Here is a 22,001-nt window from a genome sequence, read left to right as displayed (position 1 = left end):
CTTTCAAAATTAAAACCGAAGAAAACAATTTATCTTTTGTTAATAGCTATCAAAATTCACACATAAGTGCAAATGGTTCATTTTCAAGGTTAAACACCAAAGTGACATTTTATGAATTGTTCATTGACGAAGAAACAAGCATATTGTGTTACCGCGATTTTAGAAGACAAAATGTGGTATTTGCGAGCCTTGCTTACCAAGCTTTCTGCACACTGATAAATTCTTCGACCTAATTAACAATGAGATTTTTATGAAAACAGCCTTTTTCATCGATTGAAACAACCCATACGAATATCTCCCCTTTGTTCTATCCATATCCCCGCTTTGTTATTCCAGCAGCCCGGCTCCGATTGGCGTGTTCAGCGGTTTGAAACATAGGGCACAAACAAAACGGCAGTTCGGCTAGGTATAAAAATTTCCTCTATAGCTGCTGGACAGGTAGGAGTCGTTTGGCGTTTTTTGGCTGTTTGCACCCCTAAATTGTTGTTATTCTTTAAATTCTTGGTATTGTGGTTGCACTTTACCCTCCTCTTTCGCTCTTGCATGCCAGACCCGTGGATAAGCGTCAACTTGGGACCAACTTCTGGTTCATCACAGGCCCATTGGGCCTAATTTCTCGATCTCCCGATGAACCTCTCGACGTGAACTGCTTTTTTGTTACTTGGGATATTCCAGAAACAGTTTCAGAAAGTGCAAACATGGAAGAAGCTATTTCATCAGCAAGTATGGAGGTGAGTTTTTAGTGAACTTTTTAATGCTAAAGCTTCAAACAGTTGAAAATCAAAATAAAACTTAGGTATGGTTGATTTATTTTTAGGCTCCGGTTTATTATTGGGGTAAGGTAATTTGGGATAGTATGAGGGTATAATGATACATCTGCAAATAGAATTTTATGAGGAATTCGATGAAAAATATGCCTTCTGTCTTTTCAAATGTGTCCAGATAAATACTTAGAGACTGGTCTTTAAAAGCTTTTTAATCAAATGTTATGGTTTGCTAAATTATGTTTTTGTGTTAATTCTATAACTTAATGCTGTGAATAAACAAAAACCAATAATTGATTTCCAATTTCAGAACTTAGCAGAAATGTTTCGGTGTTTCATTTGCATGGAAAGGGTGAGAGATGCCAGACTGTGCCCACATTGTTCAAAGCTGTGTTGTTTTATTTGTATTCGGGTAAGCTTTGGTCATACATAACTTTGCAATCTTTTTTCAGTAATTCTGCTTTTGTTACAAAATCAAGTGATGTTATTGTCTAGAAACCATTAGTTTGGAATTTGAACCAGCAAGGACAGAATAAAGTGATTATGACATCATGTCTGCTGATATGACATGTCTGCTCAACTAATATAGATATGGGCATGGCATAGGGTAAATGTTTATGGTGTTTTGTATAGGTCTTGTCCAAACATTGTTACTTAATTGAGATAAGATTGCATGAATTGGCCTAAATTTTGACAAATTTTTTCCTGATTGTGGGGGATACAGCAGCCCAACCCCTTTTTCTCCTACGCCTAAGTCTCTTACAAGGGTGTTGTTGTCAATGATTTTCCGGAGAGATTCCTTCTTGGGGGTCCTCAACAGGGTATTTTTGTCCCAGTTTTGAAAATTTTGCTGTTAACAGCCGAATGCTCCCATTCTCTTAATGGAAAAATTCATTTGTCACCAGTTAATGCCTGTGTATGCTAGAGGGATAACTTTAAAATCTTCAGACAGTTACTAACAGACCTCTGGTCTGTAAAGGGCTTAGTCAGCTCGAATCATTAGATGCATATGTTAAAGTTTTGACCTAAGACTAAAGATGTAGGTACTACAAGTTAATGTTTTGATAATAATATTATTAAATATAGAATATAAGAATTAACCATTTTCATTTTTCCCAAATCCATAACTTTTAACAGATTCCACCAAAATCCCTCTCTTTATGACCCTTTTCTGTAAACTGTCACAAAGATTACTTGTTGATTCCCTTAAATCTTTCAATGACAATTGTAACATTCTTTGAGAATGGGACATAAAACATACATTAATTGTATTTCATTTTCTACAGAGATGGCTTACAGAACAAAGACCACAATGTCCACACTGCAGGCAAGTTTCAATTAAATTTTAAACTAATACTTAACTTGGAATAATACAGATATGTATTTTACAGTTAAATTGTTTCTTAATTACTTTTACTTGAGGTTTTCATCATTTCATGTGATATTGTCAATGTATAATTTTTTTATCAACAGGGCATGTCTTCATTTGCATGAACTGGTTCACTGTAGATGGGTAGAAGATGTCACACAGGTAAAAATATTAGATTCATTCTCCTAATATTGAATCACCTTGATACTCACTTGATATTCAATGTGATATTACAGTCTTATTTGTGTTAATGACTCTAATTGTTCAACACCTTTTACAGGTAGGTTTTGTAAGTGAAGAAAAATCTCTTTATTATGTGTTTTGATGAACTGAATCATGCAATATAGAAATTAAGAATTAAAAAGATAAGCAACCTGTTTCATGCTAGTATCTGCTATTTAGATATTACATTTTGAGCTCACCATTGATTTACCTATACACTAATTTGCATACAATTCATTGACGAAGAGAGAAAATAATTAAAGGGTCATAAACACAAAGAAAAGTTTTCAGAAATTTGATTCTTGTAGATTTTGATAAAACTGACACTGAAGGGTGACACAGGAAGGCTCTGTTTACATGGGAGTTATTGTGTATTGTTCAATTTTAAGTTCTGTTTATTTAACAGTAAAGTTGGCTGTTTGCCTAGGAAAGGAACTGTTTTGAGTTTCTGTTTATATGGGAAGGCAATAACTCCATTCCTCTTTTTCACAAAATTAAACATCATGTTTAACAATGCAGATGTCGGTAGTGCCCTAGCCTAATAACTTTATCACATGACCAGGAAATTGCTTCCTTTTACTCGCCATCTATCGATTCTCCATTTATACTCTTTTTTAAAATAACAATTTTATAAGAACCCAATCCTCAGTATTGGTCAAAAGTTAAGAACAAATTAAGAACAAGCTGAGGCTGAACTACTGTAAAATGCAATTTTGAACAATGTTTTATCTCAAAACCAGGATTTTTAACCATGTGTGGATGCTTTTTCTGTGAATATTCAAACATGGCAGCAAATGAAGTTTGTCTCGCCCACTTTTTTGGCAAATGAGGCCTAAACACACTAGAGTAAAAAAGCTAGCAATTGCACTGCTTATACCTTATGAATTTAAGAGCAAATTAAGAACAATCCAGCCTCAGATTTTGGAAAAAAGTTACAAACAATCAACCTGAACTCAAATTTAATGGTGTAGTCAAGAGTGTATAAAAAAAAGAGTGTAGTTAAGCTTGTTAAAAATTACATTTGCTCTTAAGCCAATGCAAAAAGTATTTGTTACCTCTGGGTACACTACAGATTTTCATATGGACAATAGTGAAATATGCATGCATTCAGCGAAGTCAATGAGGAAACTAATCATTCTATTCTATGGACCTCATATTGCTTACTATTCCACTTTTTGTATCAATTATAAAAATATTCTAGCTTTTTAGCAATATCGCTTGAACCATTGCTATGGAAACAAAGCCACTAGGTGTTCTACTTTAAGGAATAACTTAGAATGATAAGTGATAAATCCTATGTGGTGGCAGGTGCATAACTTTCCACCCACCTCCCTTTCAAGAAAAGTAATGCAATGAAATGATGATAAGAATGTAAATATATTCAAAGTTTGTATAACTCTCCTATACCATTTTCCTTTACATCCTTGCTTTCAAAGGGCTCTAAATCAATCATTGTTCTAAAAAATATTTACATAGTCATGGGGCAAATGTACATCCCTAGAAACTGCTGTTATAATATTGGTCATTTAGAGTTATATGTCTTATTAGCATTATTATGTTTCAGCAACTTGACAATTTGCAAGGAAGTTCAGCTGCAGCAAGCTCAGTTAGTCCAGTTAAAGTCAAACCAGAGGATAACAAAGATGGGTCTGTATTTAGTATTTCTTTTGAAACTAGAGCTTGTTTAATCATAGGAGTTGCTTCCTTGAAATTCAATTAAAGACCAGCTTTTGCTACTTTTAAATTACCCTTTTTATGCTGTTGATCATTATATATATACCATCCTTGTTGACGATGAAATGTACTTTTTTCTACACTTGTTTTTTGCAATTAATTTATGTAAGCGTTTATAGTGTTTTTCAAAAGTTAGTATCCTTTACAATGCACATTACATCACATTATACCAATCCCTAAAAAAGAGGCAAGTTATCACTCGAAGTTGAAGTTAGCAAGTGTTGTCAAGTGCAATCATGCTGGAACTGGATAAATAGAATGGTGATATTATATTTGTAAAACAATCTAATTATGCTGATTTGTTTTGTAGGAAATGCGAATGTCATAATGAGAAACTTAGTGTGTATTGTGATACCTGTATGAAGTGCATTTGCCACATGTGTGCCTTATGGGGAGGAACTGTAAGTTTTCCACTCAAATTATATTTACAATGAAAATAAGCTAATTTACCTTATCATTTAACCCATGATCAAGTAATTACTTTAAATTATATGAAAATTCACTTGACTGCTAGTAATTGCATGTCCAAAATGTCTGTATTATTGTAATTTGTCATTCTGAATTTGTATCATTGCACTGGTATGAAAAATTGTTTATCATTTCATTTTGCAGCATTCTAAACATGATTTCAAGCCACTGGATGAAGTATATGAGCAGCATGTTTCTTCAATTACAGATGAGGTATCACTATGAATGCTTATGATCATATTGTGTTCAGCATATAAACCTGCTTTGTAAACTGTGTAGTTTGTATCAAAATGTCAAGGAAATATCAGTTGTATCTTGGTTGAGAATATCCTTTCACCAGTATTTTCTGGTGCAATTTTTCAACCGTAAATTAATCAGCCATCTTTTTTATTTCTTGAAATAACATCAATGCAGTTACAATAGGCCACAAGCCTCTCAATCAAGGATACCTATGTAGAGTAAGGACAAGAGAGTGAACAAATTTTGCAAGGCTAGGAGAAAGAAATCACAGCTCTATGCTTATCAAGATTTAAATTAACATGAAACAATAAAAACAGTGCCTTTTCATATTCATTACTTTGTAAGCATTTTCTCTTTAGACATTTTGCATGCAAAGTTCACTCTCATTGTCCAGACAAAAGAGGTCATTGGTATTCCTGTAATATACCCTAAATTTTCACCTGGTATGCTAGAGTTGACTGTTTCATGCTCCTGCTTTGACTCTAGTTATGTTCGAGAGATCTTATTGAAAATGTAACATTATTCAGCCAGGTGCTGTTAACTATTTCTGTCACAAAAAACCTGTAAGATCTTGATCTTATTGGGTGTATTGACAACTTATCATTTGTCATTTGTTATGATTGTATTTGTCATTTGTCGAGCTCAAATGTTGAAGTGTCCTGTAAGTAGCTTGTAATTTTATTGACTAGGTTGGTGCTCTCAGGAGAAGGTTAATGGAACTAATAAGTCTTGTACAGGAAGTGGTAAGCTCAATTACATTGAATCTATTAGGTGATGAATCTATTATAATCGATTAAGTCAAATCATATATTTTTAAAATAAAAGGGTGTTAGTGTATTTTTTGGTACAGATATGAACTGAACATTCACTTTAACCAAAATTATGTAGGACATCTCTACAATCCATAAAAATTCCATTGAGCCTTTATTTCTTTCTTATTCAGTGATAAGAATATGATCATATGTCTATGGATAATTGTGAAGGACAATTTTTTAAATTTGTTTTACACATTGTGAAAGGTTAGAAAAATATTTTCAGTGAAGTAAATGAGAAATATCTGCAAATTCTGATTATTTTTTATGTAGGAAAAGAATGTTGATAGTGTACGGACAGCAAAAGAAGAGGTTTGTTGTTTTCATTCAGAAATGACATCTAGAAATAAAGTTTTATTTTCATGACTGATGACTTGTGTCTCTTGAGTCAAGTCTCACTTGATGACCGATTACATTCGAATGGTATTTCGTTCAATTATAAAGCTGGTTGAATTGACAGCCTAATTATACTTTCTGTTATGAATTGTAATGTTTAAAAAATTGTACTAAGGAAATAAAGAATTAAAAAATCCCTCTTTTAAAGAGAAGTTTTATACTTTTATAAGAGAAGTTAAAACAGTGGCAAGTTGGAGTAGTGATGCTTATTCTGCTTGATGTGACAGTGATAAATCAGTGGCAAATTGTAACAAATTAGCTTTGATATCACAAAAGTTGAACATGGAAAGGCGGAAACATAGGAAACTAAATGTGCAATAGACGACAACTGCTTTTTGTATGTTGTTAATTTTTTGGTGCTCTTTTCACATTAATTGTACATTATTAATGTAAACAGATTTTGCCACCAAATCCCGTGAAGAAACAGTGTCCAAGAAAAGTTACCAGAATGGACACGCTTGTTATTAGAACAGCACCTGATATTCTTCCTCTATAATCGTCTTTGTATTGTGATATTTGCTTATTGTACCTCCACAGCGTGTTCGAGAAATTCGCAGTGCTGTGGAACTGATGATTGCTCGTCTGGACACACAACTCAAGAATAAGTTACTTACCCTAATGGGTGGGTTTGTTTTGCAAATACATTTTATGGTCAACAGTATTTTTCAAAACGAGTTGGGGAATTTGTAAGTAGCAAAAGTGAGCGAGATATCAATATTTTCGCAAACTATTGAAAAAATTTCGGATTCTCCAAAAGTTATTTCTTCTATGCAGCCCTTTGCATTGATTCTGTTTCAGTTTATATTTATGTTTTTTTGCATTTCACGAGAGTGGATCAAATCTGGTCCAAAAGAATAAAGGCATATGCCTTGCGTTTAACAGAAAGTGGTGAATGCGTATATTCTTGAATACGATATCTTAACGCTTTTGGATACCCTATTTTTCAGAGGCGATCCACTTTAGATCTTTTCTGGATCGGATCCCTATTTATCTGTTTAAGGCATTGAGTCATGATGAAATGGATTGGGTATACCCAAAGTGCCCAAATCCGCTGAGTCACGATTTTCATAACTGCGATGCTATTGGTTGACCTTAAACTGGTCACATGAACTCACCTCGTACTGATTAACAAAACAGTTTCCATCAATAGCAAGTTGTCAGCAACGGATGCCAATATCACGTGAAACAGCAACGATCACGCCGAAACCAAATGACCCCTATAGAGAAGGCCTATTTACCATGACTCAATGCCTTTAAATCTAATCCAGATTCATATAGTTTCGGATTCGATCTGGTCCAAGTCCAAGAAAAAGCAAGGGGCGTTTAATAGACAACCTCTCATAATCCTTATCCTTTGTAATCAGGTCAGAAGAATGCATTAACTCAGGAAACCGAGCTACTGGAATCGTTGCTTCAAGAAGTCGAGCATCAGGTAAGACCTCACTCTGGGAGCAATCCTCTCTACTTTTGCATTAACTTTTCCTAAAAGTTCTTTACTTTTATTGAGTAACATGAAAGCTTTGATGGCAGGAATATTTTTAAAGATTTTATCCTGGATAAATTGGGAGTGGCTTTCCATAAAATGATAAAACGGTTCTACAAATTTGTATTGTTTTCGATTTTAATTATTGAACCCTACTTTGAGCGCCTTCCCTTTTTTTAAATATGCAGTCATATGATGACATTCAAAGTTGATCTCTCTTTCTTTTTAAAGCTGCATGTGTGTACCAAAAGTGAGCTTATAAGCAAAAGCAATGAGCTTCTTCAGATGTTTGAGCAGGTAAGCGTAAATGTCTTTTTATTGTTGTGTTGCTAATGGTGAAAAAATTAACTTATAAGCCTTGAAAACTTTCTGTACGGATGGTGCTGCGGGGCTATCATATCTTGCATATTTTTGTTTAAATATGTCCATCAAGTGTATTTCTTATTTTGAGAAGATTCTGAATCAGACCAACAGCACATTTTGATATCAGCTTATTTGATTATATTTTGTTCACTGCGTAGTAGTTTTTCGCAGGAAAAGTAAGTATTTGAATAAGTAAACTTTTCACTCATATATATGTCAACTGACGCTATTTGGTGTATAGAATAGAAGGGTTCAAAGTTGCTACTTTTAAGTTCGCTTTGGTGCAACTTAGGACCGTCCTGTCCTATACACCAAATAGCGTGTACAGCTCTGCCTAAAATGTATTGAGCACTTTATAACAGACCAGTAAGCAGTAATTTTCATTATATGTCAACTGGAATGACATCACCAAGTTATATTCCTCAAGCCAAGATCTCAAATCTTATGGCTGTGGATACGGAGGTGTCGTTTCTCGAGCTATTTGATTGTGTTTTATAGCAATAAGTTCGTAATGTATCATTGTCAACAGCTGGTCAACAGTAGTTTTATTTCAGGTTCATCGTAAGCCAATGGCATCGTTTGTTACTGCGTCCATACCAGCTGATTTTACAAGGTATTTGCCTGATTTTTACATCGAATGAATTTTCCAGCCTGAGAAAGTGAAAGAAACAGCGTTCCAATTTGATCTTTTTGCTTTGATCCAGAAAGTATTTTGCATTATTCTCTTTCATTGCTTGTCATTTCAACGACTAATTTCCTGATATAACCTGAAATAGTAATAAATGTAAGCAAAGTAAAAAAAATTAGAAAGGAATGATGAGAACAGCAAAACTATTCAGTGTTTTAACACCAGTTTTTCATCTTTAACGTTTTTACTTGAAATATACATGTTTGCGCTTTTTTCAACAGTGAAATTGTCCCAGCATACGATTCGACTACATTCTGTATATCAAATTTTAGGTAATGTACACCTTAACCCCATTTCAGTTTGTGGTGTGGTTATTGATGCTTCAGTTTGCATACCTCTTGCTCCTCTTCTATGGTTCTTCACAATTCATTTTATCTGGGCAGCTTATCTTGTATTTTGCTTGATTGTACCACTCTGCTATCATTTGATATACTATGAAAAATAAAGCGATTTCACGGCCTCTAGCAATTCTTGGATCAAAATATTTACTTCCTCCAGTTCTAATTCGTTAGATTGTGCTGATAATTTCAATGCGTTATTGGAAATTCTGCTAACATATGTCTTAGGGAAGATGATGTCGTTTGGCCGGCCTGCCTTTTGCAACATACGATGAATCATCTGTTTATCAGTCCATCTATCATTATATCAGCTCTTCTTGGTTCACAATCAATCGTCTATTCAAGTATACACTATCAATGGTGCCAAATTCACTTTATATAATCGTCTGATTTAATATTTTGCGCTATAGCACTCTGCGCCATAAAGGTGACCCAGTTTACAGCGACCCACTGAATGTCAATGGCCTTAGTTGGAGACTTAAAGTCTACCCGGTGAGTAAGATTTTTCCATAGTTCTGCCCTAGTAAGTATTCATGATTTAGGCTCGTTTAATAGGCTTCGTCAAAATTTCAAGGGTTTTTGTTATTGAGAGTTATATTAGCCATCATACTGAGAACAACGTAATCGAGAAAGAATATTCCATTATAAAATTGTAGCCATTATGCATGTATGCCTTGGAATCTGTTTCGGAAACAATCGTCTGAATCGGAATCAATTTCACTCATTTTGAGATCCTTCAAGCTGTGTGCTGCAAGGCTGTTTTCCCAGACTTGCTTGCTCACACATAAACTTAGATGTTCTGTGGAATTGTAAAAAAAGTATTTCTTGTTTGAAATAGACTGGCGCCTTTTTTCAAGGAAGGATTATTTAAAACCAAGGCTTTTATTCTGGTAAAATTCTGATTAATTTTAACGAAATATTACAGCAGCATTTCATTCTTTTTTAGGATGGAAATGGGGTTGTTCGTGGAAACTATCTTTCTGTTTTCCTGGAACTGACTGCTGGGCTTCCGGAAACGTCAAAGTGGGTTTCTCACTTGTTCAATCGCGCACTAGATTTAACTATCAGTTCAAATATTTTGCTGAACGTTCCATAAAATTTACTGAAGTTATTTGTTTATCATAATATATTTTAAATTTTGATGGTGAATTCTTATAAGTACCATTACTGGCATTTTAATTCATTTTCAATTATTTCTCGCAGATACGAATACAGAGTTGAAATGATACACCAGTCTTGTCTTGACAGTAGTAAGAACATTGTCAGAGAATTTGGTAAGCTATCTTTGAATTACATTTCAAATATCTATATTGTTTAGCCTGAAAAGGTCCCACTGTATTGTATTCATTCGGGGGACATCGAGAAGGGGTATGTAGCCTAGGTCTCGGTAGCATTATGAGCTTGCATAAATAAAGTCAAAATGCTGAATGCTGTCACCTAACCCTTTCAGCCGGCAACACATACTTATCATCAGACTTTAAGCTGGCCTATTTCGCCCGCCACTCGACTTTAATTGTAATTAGGAATTAGGATTTAGATAATAATTTTTTATTTTGAGTCCTTATCTGCATTGTTTCTCTCTACGATAAATATTACATGCATTTGCAATTTTCGTCATCTTTGTCATTTTTGTAGCATCTGATTTTGAAGTAGCGGAATGCTGGGGTTATAATCGATTCTTTCGCTTGGATTTATTGGTGAGTTTTTATTGAAATCTGGTCAGTGTATAGTATTCTAAATTGCCATGTACAGTTAGTATCTTCATTAGAGTGAATTTTACAAATTTTAGTGAAGAACAAGCTATTAATCATAAACCTGAATTCAAAGCTGGTTAGATTAGTCCTCCTTGATATAAGTTTCATGTTTGTTATGCAGGCAAGTGAAGGCTACCTCAGTGTACAGAATGATACGTTGATTCTTCGATTTCAAGTACGTGCGCCAACCTACTACCAAAAATGTCGCGATCAGCAATGGCATATTAACCAAATGGAAGCATCCCACCAGCACTACATTCAGCAGATTAATGAACTCAAAGAGAGGCTAGCAATTGAGTTGTCTCGTAATCACGCTTTAGCATCCACTGCCGCCCGCGGTGCACATTCTGTTCTGCACCCATGCTCTACATCTAGCAATGCATCATTGTTAGAGCAAACTATTGAACAGACTAGCGACAACGAGACACAAACGCGTAGAGGCAAGCAGCCAAGTCGCCGATCTCACGGCGCTGCGAAGCAGAAAGCTTTGAGAAAGCCTCGTCACGTGGTTGTCGACTATGAAATGCCTTCAGGTAAATTTGCTCTAAGTTATGTAATGTGCTAAACATCTTTTTTATAAGGATGCAAAAGGTGGTTTATACATATTAATATTGATTCCAGTTTTGATGGGGCTGTAATTTGCAAGCTTCTTTTTCATGTAAGTAGACGCTAAGGACAGCATCATTTATTTAATATTTAGTATTTAAATTCGGGTTATATTACCTATAAAAGAATAGAATAAGTGAATTCAAATCTAAAAAGCCACTATCATTATCATTATTCAAGTTATTTTATGGTACTTTTACGAGGGTCACTCCAAAATTATTGAGATATTCAGTAACCGCTTGAGATATCAGTTTGAAATTTTTTTGGTGGCTTGTACCATCTATTTCACCCATGTTTTGTAATTTTTGTTAATTTCAAGCGCGGGAAAAAAATAAAAAAGGGTTTTGAATTTCAGCACCTTAGATGTTCTTATTTGTTAAAAATGGAGCTTGAAAGACGTGATTTTCGCGCAATGATTTATTATGATTTTAAAAGGGGGCTGAAACAAGAAGAGTGCCTAGCTCAACTTCTGCAGACATTTGGAGATAATGCACCTTCAAGGGCAACAGTTTTTTGATGGTTTGCCGAATTTAAGAGAGGGAGGGAGAGCCTTAAAGATGAGACCCACCCAGGGAGGCCCCCAACTGCTGTTGTGCCAGAAACAGTTGCCGCTGTGGAGAAGATGCTAAGGCAAGATGGTCGGATGACTTATTCTATGATGCAGGATAGCATAAAGATTGGATCAGCAGCATTGCACACAATTTTGCATGAAAACCTGCAAGTTCGGAAAGTGGCTGCCCGCTGGGTGCCACATTGCTTGTCAGATGAGCAAAAAGAGCAGCGCGTCAATTGGTGCCAGTTTATGCTGCAAAAATTTAATGAAGGGGAGTCGAAACGGGTTTATGACATTGTGACAGGCGATGAAAGTTGGGTTTACCAATTTGACCCAGAGACAAAGCGCCAATCCTCAATTTGGATCTTTCCAGGTGAAAAACCGCCGCAAAAATTTCAGCGATCCAGAAGCGTCGGCAAAAGAATGGTTGCGTCATTTTTCTCAAAGACGGGTCATGTCGCAACCATTCAAGTTGAAAACCGTCGTACAGTGAACGTGGATTGGTATGTTAACCACTGCATACCACAGGTTCTAGAAATTTGGCGAAATAAACGTCCAAGGACCGGCTTAAGAGGTCTACTTTGGCACCATGACAACGCTTCCGCTCACACAGCTGCTTTGACCATCGACTTTCTGTCCGAAAATTCAGTTCAGTTGATGACCCACCCGCCTTATTCACCTGATTTGGCACCTTGTGACTTCTTTCTCTTTCCAGCGGTGAAAGAAAAAATTCGCGGAACCAAGTTTGATAGCGCTGATGATGCAGTTAGTGCCTTCAACGAGGCTGTTTCTGACCTGGCTGCAGAAAAATGGGCCCATTGTTTTGATATGTGGTTTTATCGTATGAGACTTTGTGTGGAAGCCAGTGGAGAGTATTTTGAGAAACTGTGAAAATTTGAACACGATGCCTCTTGCGGTTTTTGAATATCTCAATAATTTTGGAGTGACCCTCGTATATCCATTTCAAATAATCGAGGAACGTTTTTACGTGACGTTGCTTAAATTCTAAAATTAATTTTCCCGCACTTTTTCTCAACCCCGTCAGTTTATATTATTTCTTTATGAGTCGAATTGCAAAGTTGTTAATAGAGAGATTGAAGCTACTCGGAGTCTATGTAATTAAGCACAAATAGCATCGGTTGTCTTGATTTTTAACATACAAATATCTTAAGATTAGGGAAATTTTCTATGCGGGCTTCTATGTTTTATTGTGAACTAACCATGTTTTGTATTGCAAGGCGAAGCAGACCAAGAGGAGAAGGAGACGCCAGTGGATGATGACCCCATGCCTGACAGATCCATCACACCGAACATGGACGAGTCTGATGAAGACAACGAGGGTGGTTCTACAGAAGGAGACGACGAAGACGAAGAAGATTCGGATTTAGAAGAACAGGATGCCGATGAGAATGAGAATTCATCGATGAGAACGACCAATATTGCTGCCGAAAGTGAAAACGAAGACGGAGTCGAGCAAGAAGAGGCTGCTCACTCTCACGATAATGTTGTTCCAGAACTAGAAGGTAAACTAGAGCGAAATGTTTAGGCCAGTTGTCATTGTAACACAGATGTTTCCATTGGGATGCTCCTTTCCCGTTTTGGAATCGCACTACACCTATTTTTGTAATGTGTTTTCAGTGCTATGTCGTACCATTTTGCAAATGGTTTCAAAATCTGAACAAAGTTTTAAAGGATTCAGATAAGCATGGGCTTCAAAGGCAATTTCTTCAAATCCTCTTTATGTTTTGTACTAAAGTTTCCCAAATTGTATCCAAACGTGCCTAATGCAGTCCAAACTATTTCATTTAAGAAGGTAAAAGGAAATACTCATCTCGAATTTGATTAAAGATACTGGTTTACTTGTCTGTAGCATGGTGCTCGATGCTGTAAAGGCAGACAGATCTGTACACGTGTCGGTGTATAGAACAGGACGGTTTTATTCTGTGCAACTTAAAGACTCATTGCTAACAATGGGCCTTTGCGAGCGTGGCGACGTTCCAAACAATGGCAGTAAACTTCTACGGATTAACCAAAATTGATTTCAGACAGTCTAAAAATGCATTATGGGATGCTTGGGTAGCGCAATGGCTCATTGTTAGCAATGGGTCTTTAAACCCGTTCTGTTCTATCACCAAAGCGTAGGTTCTCAATGAATTTAGCTATTCTTTTTCATGCGTTGCTTTTTGTTTGTATTTTGATGTTAAGTGCAGATACCTTACTTTTTCGTAGAGTTGAATTTACATGACGTACACGAGCTTGACCATAGTGTTATGAATGATGTCGACGAAAAGTTACATTTGGAGCAAAAACGCTCGGAATCTTGGCATGACGAAGAAACGGAGTTGGACTTCCATGATTCGGACGGTGAAAACGAGGCTGCAGCTAGCGGATTCAATCTCGGGTTCGTGGATCCAGAAGAGCGTGCTTTACTTGATATGTTAGAAACTGAGGAGCGATCATCAAGCGAAAGTCTCCTTGGCAAAGATTTTCTAGGATTCCCATCAATCAGAAACACGGCTAGGCCGTGTATGCAATCAAGGACGCGCGCAAACAATAAATCAGATGTTGATTTTCTCAGAGCGTTTCTTTGCGATGATTCCAACACAGGCATTGCAGACGATTCTAGTTTTTCACTCACAGATGATAACGATAAAATGCAGGGTAGCAGCAGCAGCTCGATAGAGAATCTTGTAAAAATTGCAGTCGCTGGTAAGTGGAACTGTTATCATTGCTTCATGGCTAGATTCACGTACTCGCCGATCGTACTGTTGTTCAGTGTTTCTAATCTAATCACCACTTAGTAGCATTTCTAATCTAATCACCACTTGTATTATTAGTAGCCATTTGGTGAATTTTACGGCTTAGTAACTCTTGACAGAAATGACACTCCTAATATTGTTAGAAGAGTTCTTCGTATCCTTTCATTAGAATAGCACCTTGATTTTCAAAGACCAAGAAAGAAATTGCCTTTGCTTTTTAGCAAGAAATGTGAAATTCGCAAATAAACATCTTAGTACCTTCAGGCTACTGTTTACCGGTCTGTCGATGCCGTATATAATTAGCTGCGCATGCTTTAATGTGTGGAACTGGATGGTTCAATGTTACAACTCTTTATCGTCAAGCGTTTAAATCTTAGTCGATCGTCAAGCAGCTTTCACTTGATCGATTATATTAAGTGTGAAACTTAAAAACCACCCTGATCCACACACTTTGGCATGTCATCGAACTTTCTTTGCTGTCCTGCTAAACTAGCCCGAATGATACTTTGCTAGAGCAGATTCTAATATAATATGTGTCAATTTGAGAAGAATACGTAACGTTTTCATTCTGTTTTTTATCGGTTAGGTTGAAATTATCTAGAATTGAAGTAATCAAAGGTAAGAACCATTATATATATATACAGCTAATTTTGTTAATTTTCAGAGGCTCTCGAAAGGCATGTACTGGAAGAAAAACAAGCCGTTTGTCATGTTGAAAATGGTAAGGTGCCTCTGAAAGTATTGTGTTTTGTTGTGTTGCTTCCATCATGACATTGTTTTATCATCAACCTTAATCATTCGTTTTTTGTATAGCATTTAAAAATCTTTTAACCGTTACTTGCGTTATTCTACTTTTAAAGACAAAAAATCATCGCTCTAATGCTGAAATTGGTACAGTCATTGTACAGAAATGTACTCAAAATGTACGATCTCGTTGGTGATTCTTTATATCAAGAGTTGGGATGTGCCTTTATCTCTCTATTGTCAAAAACCCGGCCACCATATCTTACTGCTGATTTATATCTGTTTTGAATCCGTTTATTTTAGTATGTCAGCATGAAATACCTTTTATTATCACTATTATTGCAGCTATTTTTTTAATAATCGTTACTTTATATCAAACTGTTGTAACCCTGGTGGCCGTATTCGTACTTTTTACTGTTTTGTGCATCATTTTAATGCTTTTAAGGCAACATGAAATAATTATAACCAATAAAGTGATCCCCTTATACCGCAAATCCATTGCTTTAGAAGTCGATTTCTTTTATTTAGAGTTTAACGTTCAAATTTCTATAAAAGCCGGTTTGTTTAAATAACAAGGCAATTGCCTGCTTTTATTTCAGAGGCTAGTGAAGAAGCCGCTAGAGCAGGAGCGAGGTCCACTATTGCCAGCTCTTGGCCTCAGTTGGATTTGTTGAAATTGACCAGCTCCGGCGAAAAATGTGCATCCAGGTAACTTTAGCGACACAATCATTGACCTGTTGGCTGTTCACATGAAATGATGGATAAAACGACTCTGCGAATAATGTAACTTCAAACCCTGCTTTAACAAATGATTAGCATAACTGAGCAATACATTTCTGCTTCTGTTGCATGTACAGGAAAGCAGTGGGCCAAATTTCGACAAAATTTTAAGCATGCTAAAAATTTGAAAAGTAGTGAAAACATTCATCTTCGTAAAGTGGTACATATGGATATTGAAATGGCGGTAAAAAGTTTCAAACTCTTTTGCTTTTGACCCATTATAAGTGATTCCTTCTATGGAAAATAAGTTGTTTTTTCTTGCTGCAAAATAGAATGCTTTGTTCATTCTAAGAGTTTATATAGCTATTCGTGCAAGCCAATGTTTGTGGATGGTTTATTAACGACTTTTTCTGTGTTATCACTTCTAGAGAATCATACAATTTCGAGATGAAACTTTCTGCAACAGTCCTTGGAAATTTGATATATTTTAGAAGTTTCATCACTTCTTTCAGTTGACGTAACGCTCTTATTCAGAAGCATTATCGATGCTATCTAGACACAGCAAAGTGAGATTTAGAAATGTACTTCACTACTCTTTTTCGTAGGGAAACAAAGCGACCAGATAAAATATCAAAAGCAAAGTCAGCAGCATGCAGTTTAGAAAAGGAATTTTTAGGTTTGTTTATTTAAACGTGTATCTGTTATTTGATTGTAAGTTAGTTTCGTTAAGACATGATATTATTTTAATGATCAAGTAAAGATCAATTTAAGTAAGATTTGTGAGGGTTTTTATAACAATAGTTTTTTACATGAGGTACGGTACATCCCCGTTATTTTGCAAGAGTCAGCTTGTTCTTTGGTCTTGTTTTGAAGCTTTCTATGGGGTTAGAGGGTAGAAGTTCTTAGTTTTAGTCATATGTGTATTTTAATGACGAATTGGGTGAGTAATGCCTGGAAAAAGGGGTAACTAAGAAAAAAGGGTTTCAGGGTCAATGCACTTTTGTTAGATAAAGACCTTGTGATTTATCAGGCAGAATAGGTTCTTAAACACAAAGTGCTTGGGGAAAAGAAAGATATTTTGTTAGCCTGCGTGCAGACTTGGAAATTTAAAAGAGGAGAGAAAGTCTGCGCAACAGAGCCGTTTTTCTTGTTCGCTGACATCAACATTTTATTCTAAGCACTAGAACAGCAACTCCATTAGCGTGCAATGTTTTTCTGTAATTTTAGTTGTTCAAAAGAACAAACAGACCTATTCTATTATCCTGATACCATTCATTTATACTTCTGCTCGAAGGCGCCACTTTGAAAACTGAAAAAAGCAATTGAAATTCCCCCAACCAATCAATTTCGGTTCCTTGATTTTTAGGAACCTGTGAACAAGAAAGTCGGCTCGGCTTCGCAGACTCTACTTTCTCTCCTATTTTCAATTTTGACAACAGAAGCTGCAGGCAGGCTACATTTTGTAGGTTTTTAAATTTTTTAGGATTTTGTATGTGGGGTTTTACTGTGTTTAGATGAAATGGTTACAAATCCTTTGAAGGAAATTCGTTATTGGCAATAGGAAAGCCTCAGGACAGGCTTGGCAGAATTATTCTTTATTGTTATGATATAGCTAAGCTAGGGAATTCGTCGCTCTAGGGTTGGAAAAGTGGACTTCTCAATTATTGTCAAACCTACGTAACTCGAGTGATAATGGGATGGGCAGGAGGACGAGCGAAGAATCTCCACAAAGCCAGTTTGTAATAAGTGGTCGAGAAGGTATATCGTTTTGTATTGACTGGTATTGAATTGTTCCGATTGGTGTTGTGCTGTAAAACTGTTTTAAGTTATGTTGTTAAAAGTGTATATGGTTGAACGTTGGCATTATAAAGGGCAAAATTTGACATAGAGTAAATGATCCAAAATTTTAAAGCAAACACTCCCTTTCGTTAGAATGGAGGCTTGAGTTTTAACCCAAAAAGCGGGTAAATCTCAGATGAGTCTAACTATAGAAGAGGATGTTCAGGCGAGCGAGGGTTAGGCCTGGTAGGGTAGGGTAGGGTAGGGTAGGGTAGGGTAGGGTAGGGTAGGGTAGGGTAGGGTAGGGTAGGGTAGGGTAGGGTAGGGTAGGGTAGGGTAGGGTAGGGTAGGGTAGGGTAGGGTAGGGTAGGCAGCAGTTTTAAGGGTCTTTCGTTGCTCTATGGGAGTCGTTCGTGCCAATTAATTTTGAGTCAAGGAACAGCTTTTTCCAGAAGTCGAAAAGTGAAGTCATTCTAAGTACAATCAAAGATAGCCTCATACCATTATTATACGCATACTTTTTTTTGCTGTTTGCAGTGGAAAACAAAGGGGTTTGGTTTAAAATTTTCATGGAAACATCACTGTGTTAAGAAAGTGAAATTTGTGAGTCAGATAATCGCTCATTAATCTAACTTTAATCTTGATCAAATTGTTTTAAATATCAAACCTACAGATTCTTTTTAGTTTACCATTTCATGTTATTTTTAGGGGATGAAAGTCTTTCCTCTGAATCCTCCAATGCAGTCACAGGCAATGTAGTCACCGGAGTCGAAGAAAACGAGAGAACAGGTGCGTTACTTGTTTCTTTTTTTATACTTGCATTTATGAATTGATAAACCAGGGAGACTGAAATTTCTTTGCTCGAGAACACGGAAAGAAGTGTACCACTCTATAGGGTCATAGCATGAATGCAGAACAATTTCAAAATGTTTGCTTCATCTTAACGATTTTTACTGTCTCTGAAATTTGCAGGTTTTGTATTGCTTTGTAAAGGGTGACAGAGTTTTTTGTTTCATAGGTGACTCATAAAGCTTTCCTTTGAATTTCTTGGGCGGTTGGTTGAATTTTTATTAGTGGCACGACCTTGTCTTAAAGGACCATCGTAATGCACCAAATTTTAACGCTGGAAGAAGCAAGGCTTTGTAGCCACAATAACAATTATGGATGTATAAATTATTTAAAACTCTATTGTTATTGTTAGTAAATTTCAACTTCCGTATTTTGATATTTAGGTATTAAACTATATACTATTGAGTTACTTAATTTTAGAGTTGAGGGTTTTCAAGCTTTTCTTCTACGGTTTTGTAGTGCCGTAGTAGGCTTCTCGATTCTTCATAGAAGATTTACATTGTTTAATATTTACAATATATACCGGCAGTAATGAGTTTACTGAAGGGCTCAAGAAGTTTTTATAACAGCACAGCACAAACATTCTGTATATTCCTTATATATATGCAAATTAAAATAATAGGCCCTAGATATTCATTTAAGCTCACAGCCCAAATAGTATCTTTAAATCATGGGGGAGTACTATTTTGTTATCAAGGCTGAAACGAATGATTGCGTGTTCTATTAGTTTATTACTGTGAATTTCCAGTTGGCACATTTACGCAGAATCTTAAGATTAATTGACCTTGCCAATGCAAAACACCTGATTTTTGTTGTTATCGTCATCTTTTGTACATTCTTTTCTGAATTCATATTAGAAACATTGTATTTGCATTTACACTTAATTGACTTGCTTTCGATTCTCATTCCGTCGCTTTATCATTATACTTCTTTAAAATTTTTTACTGAGATGATATTTAAGAGTTCAAACTAGAATGCATCAAAAGTCAATAAAAGGCTTACCCCCACCTTATGTTGCCATTTATTCAAAAGTTCCTAAAACTTAAGAGATTTTTTTTAATTATTTTTACCAGTATAAAATTTTGCCATCTGGAATTTGCATTGGCAGAAATTTGACTTTTCAAAATTCGTTTATGGTTGTCTGGAAATTGAAATAACTGTTTCTAATAATTATTCATGTTGTATTATTTTTATCGAATCTGATTTAGGAGCAGAGAGCATCAGTGCTGGAAAGTTGCATATAAAGAAATTTTCTGTACAAAGTGCATATGTAATTTGTTCATACATAAAGCGTATTTATATTACTAGCCTGGCTTGTTAAAAGGATCTGGATGTTTCAAAATGGATACTTTGTTTTCGAGGGTGTGAAAGCAACTCTTGTTTGTTTTGTGACAAGGTTAGATTAATGGATAAATGGGAAGAGTTAAAGTTGCTTTTGTCTGGCAGTTGGTTTTGGAGCTTGTAGAGTGTAAGTCTTATTTTTCATTTAAAAGGGGTGCTTATATAGTAAGAGGATACACGATTCGAGAGAAAAAGTTCTGATGAAATATATTTTGCTTAATTGACAGCTCTTAGCCACCCCAACCCTCCTCCCCCATAAAAAAATCAGAAATAAGCATTAAATCGAATATCAAGGCATTTCAGTGATGTATCAATTCAGCGAATGATATGTTAGTTTTGGGACTATTCTTTGCTGGCATGAACGCAACAAAAGGGGCAGATTTTTGACAAAATAATCATTTTAAATTGGGAATTCTTCTACCATTTTGACCCAATAAACAGTTTGCGTCCTAGCATCCTTGCTTTTCATTTTTAGTAGCATCTTTTCTGGAATCTCTTGCACATTTTCTTGCATCGCATTCTTTCCTTTGTTCCTCTAAACAACTATTAATCGTTGTTGAACTCTATGTCCTTACTTTTGATAACTGATTATACCAGAAACATTTGATCATTATATTCAAGATTATACGTTCTATTTATACTTCTATTCTCTGTGCAACACCTTCTTTTCAAGCTTTTCAAGCAACGATGCAAGTTTGAACATAGTAATTTCCCGTTCCGTGTATCCTTATCTAAGACCACGATAAGAGCAATAACTTGACAGTTTTAACCGTATCAGAGTAAATGTGTGTGAATCAAATAACACATTTAGTTTTGATTTTATTCATTGATCATTAAATTCATACCATCTGATCCGAATGCCAATTGGTGCATCCCTGTTAGAAATGTGCCGCGCCCTTTCACACTCATTTATTATCAAACATTTCATCCCCTTGCCCAAACATTAGAAGAATTTGGTAATTACTGTTAACAGTCTCAACCCTTCAACGTTCCTAAAGAAATAAATTGCTTTCTTTCTCTTTCATTGATCTCATTTTGATATACATGAAGACGACATTCAATGTTTATGTATAGACGATATACATCAATGTTTTTTGTCTTTGTTTTTGTTTTAACTTGTAAGTGTAAGTGTTTTTTTTATTGTAACCTGTAACATGTAGTTTGTAACATTTGATATAGCTCTTAAAACATGTTTAATGGAATGGTCACCGGTTTGCTATGTATTTCCATGCTCCCTGTGGCATCGTCTTGTAGTTTGTCTGTTTTGTAAAACTTTATGAGAATATATAAAGTAGGAAAAAAAGACGACATTCCCATTCCAATAGATTAATGGTCTCGTTTCGGCGTTTATAAACGCAGGAAAAGCTGTGGGTAGGTTCTGAACCACATTATATAAAAAACATACCATTAATTTCTACTCGGTGCTTAAAACACACAGGCAAGTTCAGACAGGCCAATGAACAGGAGGCTTCCGTTTTGCAGGTAGGTGTTGGAAAGTTATGGAGCCGTCATAAATTACATACCTTATTGTAAGAATCAGTTTTACATTATAACGTTTGTCCAATTTTGAGGCTTGCGTTCTTATAAAATGTTTATAAAAACGAGTGTATGGAACGGAGGAGGGAGGAAAATATTACTGATTTCACCGTGAAATGATTATTCATTTGTTCCTATTCACCATGCTGTCGCCATTGAATATTCCAAAATATTACCGTCATCATATGACCACTTTTGTCACGTTAAACACTTTGTTAGCCAACAGGCACCGCGGAGCGTTGAGAAAAGTGGGGGACCGTATAAAAGTGGGGGACCGTATTAAAACCGTATAAAAAGAGGCTTTTCTGGTAATTTGATACTTAATATTTGGCATTTTTTGCCCCCCTAGCCCCCTCTGCTCTGCGGTGCCTGCTCTGAATCATTTGATTACTGTTTTTACCTTTGGTTGCTGTATATAAATGTTTAGAATGATGAAACAATTTCTATTCAAGGCTTGTGATTAGAAAGCTTCTAAATCTAGTT

General features: G+C 35.8%; 1 protein-coding gene across 4 annotated transcripts; it reads left to right on the top strand.

Annotated features, from left to right (window-relative positions):
* The first annotated feature begins 365 nt into the window (after window positions 1-365).
* Window positions 366-19,814, top strand: LOC135683193 (uncharacterized). 4 transcript variants are annotated; one of them, XM_065198380.2, is made up of 28 exons: window positions 366-731; window positions 1,075-1,176; window positions 2,051-2,091; window positions 2,238-2,295; window positions 3,920-4,002; window positions 4,400-4,490; window positions 4,702-4,770; window positions 5,487-5,540; window positions 5,883-5,921; window positions 6,543-6,627; window positions 7,370-7,437; window positions 7,720-7,785; window positions 8,406-8,464; window positions 8,761-8,811; window positions 9,288-9,369; window positions 9,824-9,900; window positions 10,081-10,151; window positions 10,513-10,574; window positions 10,753-11,164; window positions 13,029-13,313; window positions 14,020-14,499; window positions 15,214-15,270; window positions 15,893-16,001; window positions 16,619-16,689; window positions 17,380-17,475; window positions 17,652-17,771; window positions 18,501-18,581; window positions 18,811-19,814. In XM_065198380.2, the coding sequence occupies exons 1-28, from the start codon at window positions 699-701 to the stop codon at window positions 18,819-18,821; spliced, it is 2,913 nt and encodes a 970-aa protein (XP_065054452.2). In that variant the 5' UTR covers window positions 366-698; the 3' UTR covers window positions 18,822-19,814. The 4 variants fall into 4 exon arrangements, with proteins under 4 accessions (XP_065054452.2, XP_065054454.2, XP_065054455.2 ...); XM_065198382.2 differs by lacking the exon at window positions 17,652-17,771; XM_065198381.2 differs by lacking the exon at window positions 17,380-17,475 and having other exon boundaries at window positions 367-731.
* Window positions 19,815-22,001: the final 2,187 nt, after the last annotated feature.

Source organism: Rhopilema esculentum, chromosome 7 (genome assembly GCF_057945365.1).
Source record: "Rhopilema esculentum isolate cy_ngs chromosome 7, ASM5794536v1, whole genome shotgun sequence".
NCBI lineage: Eukaryota > Metazoa > Cnidaria > Scyphozoa > Rhizostomeae > Rhizostomatidae > Rhopilema > Rhopilema esculentum.
The sequence above is the reverse complement of the archived record's forward strand: the minus strand, read 5'-3'. Positions and strand labels throughout refer to the sequence as shown.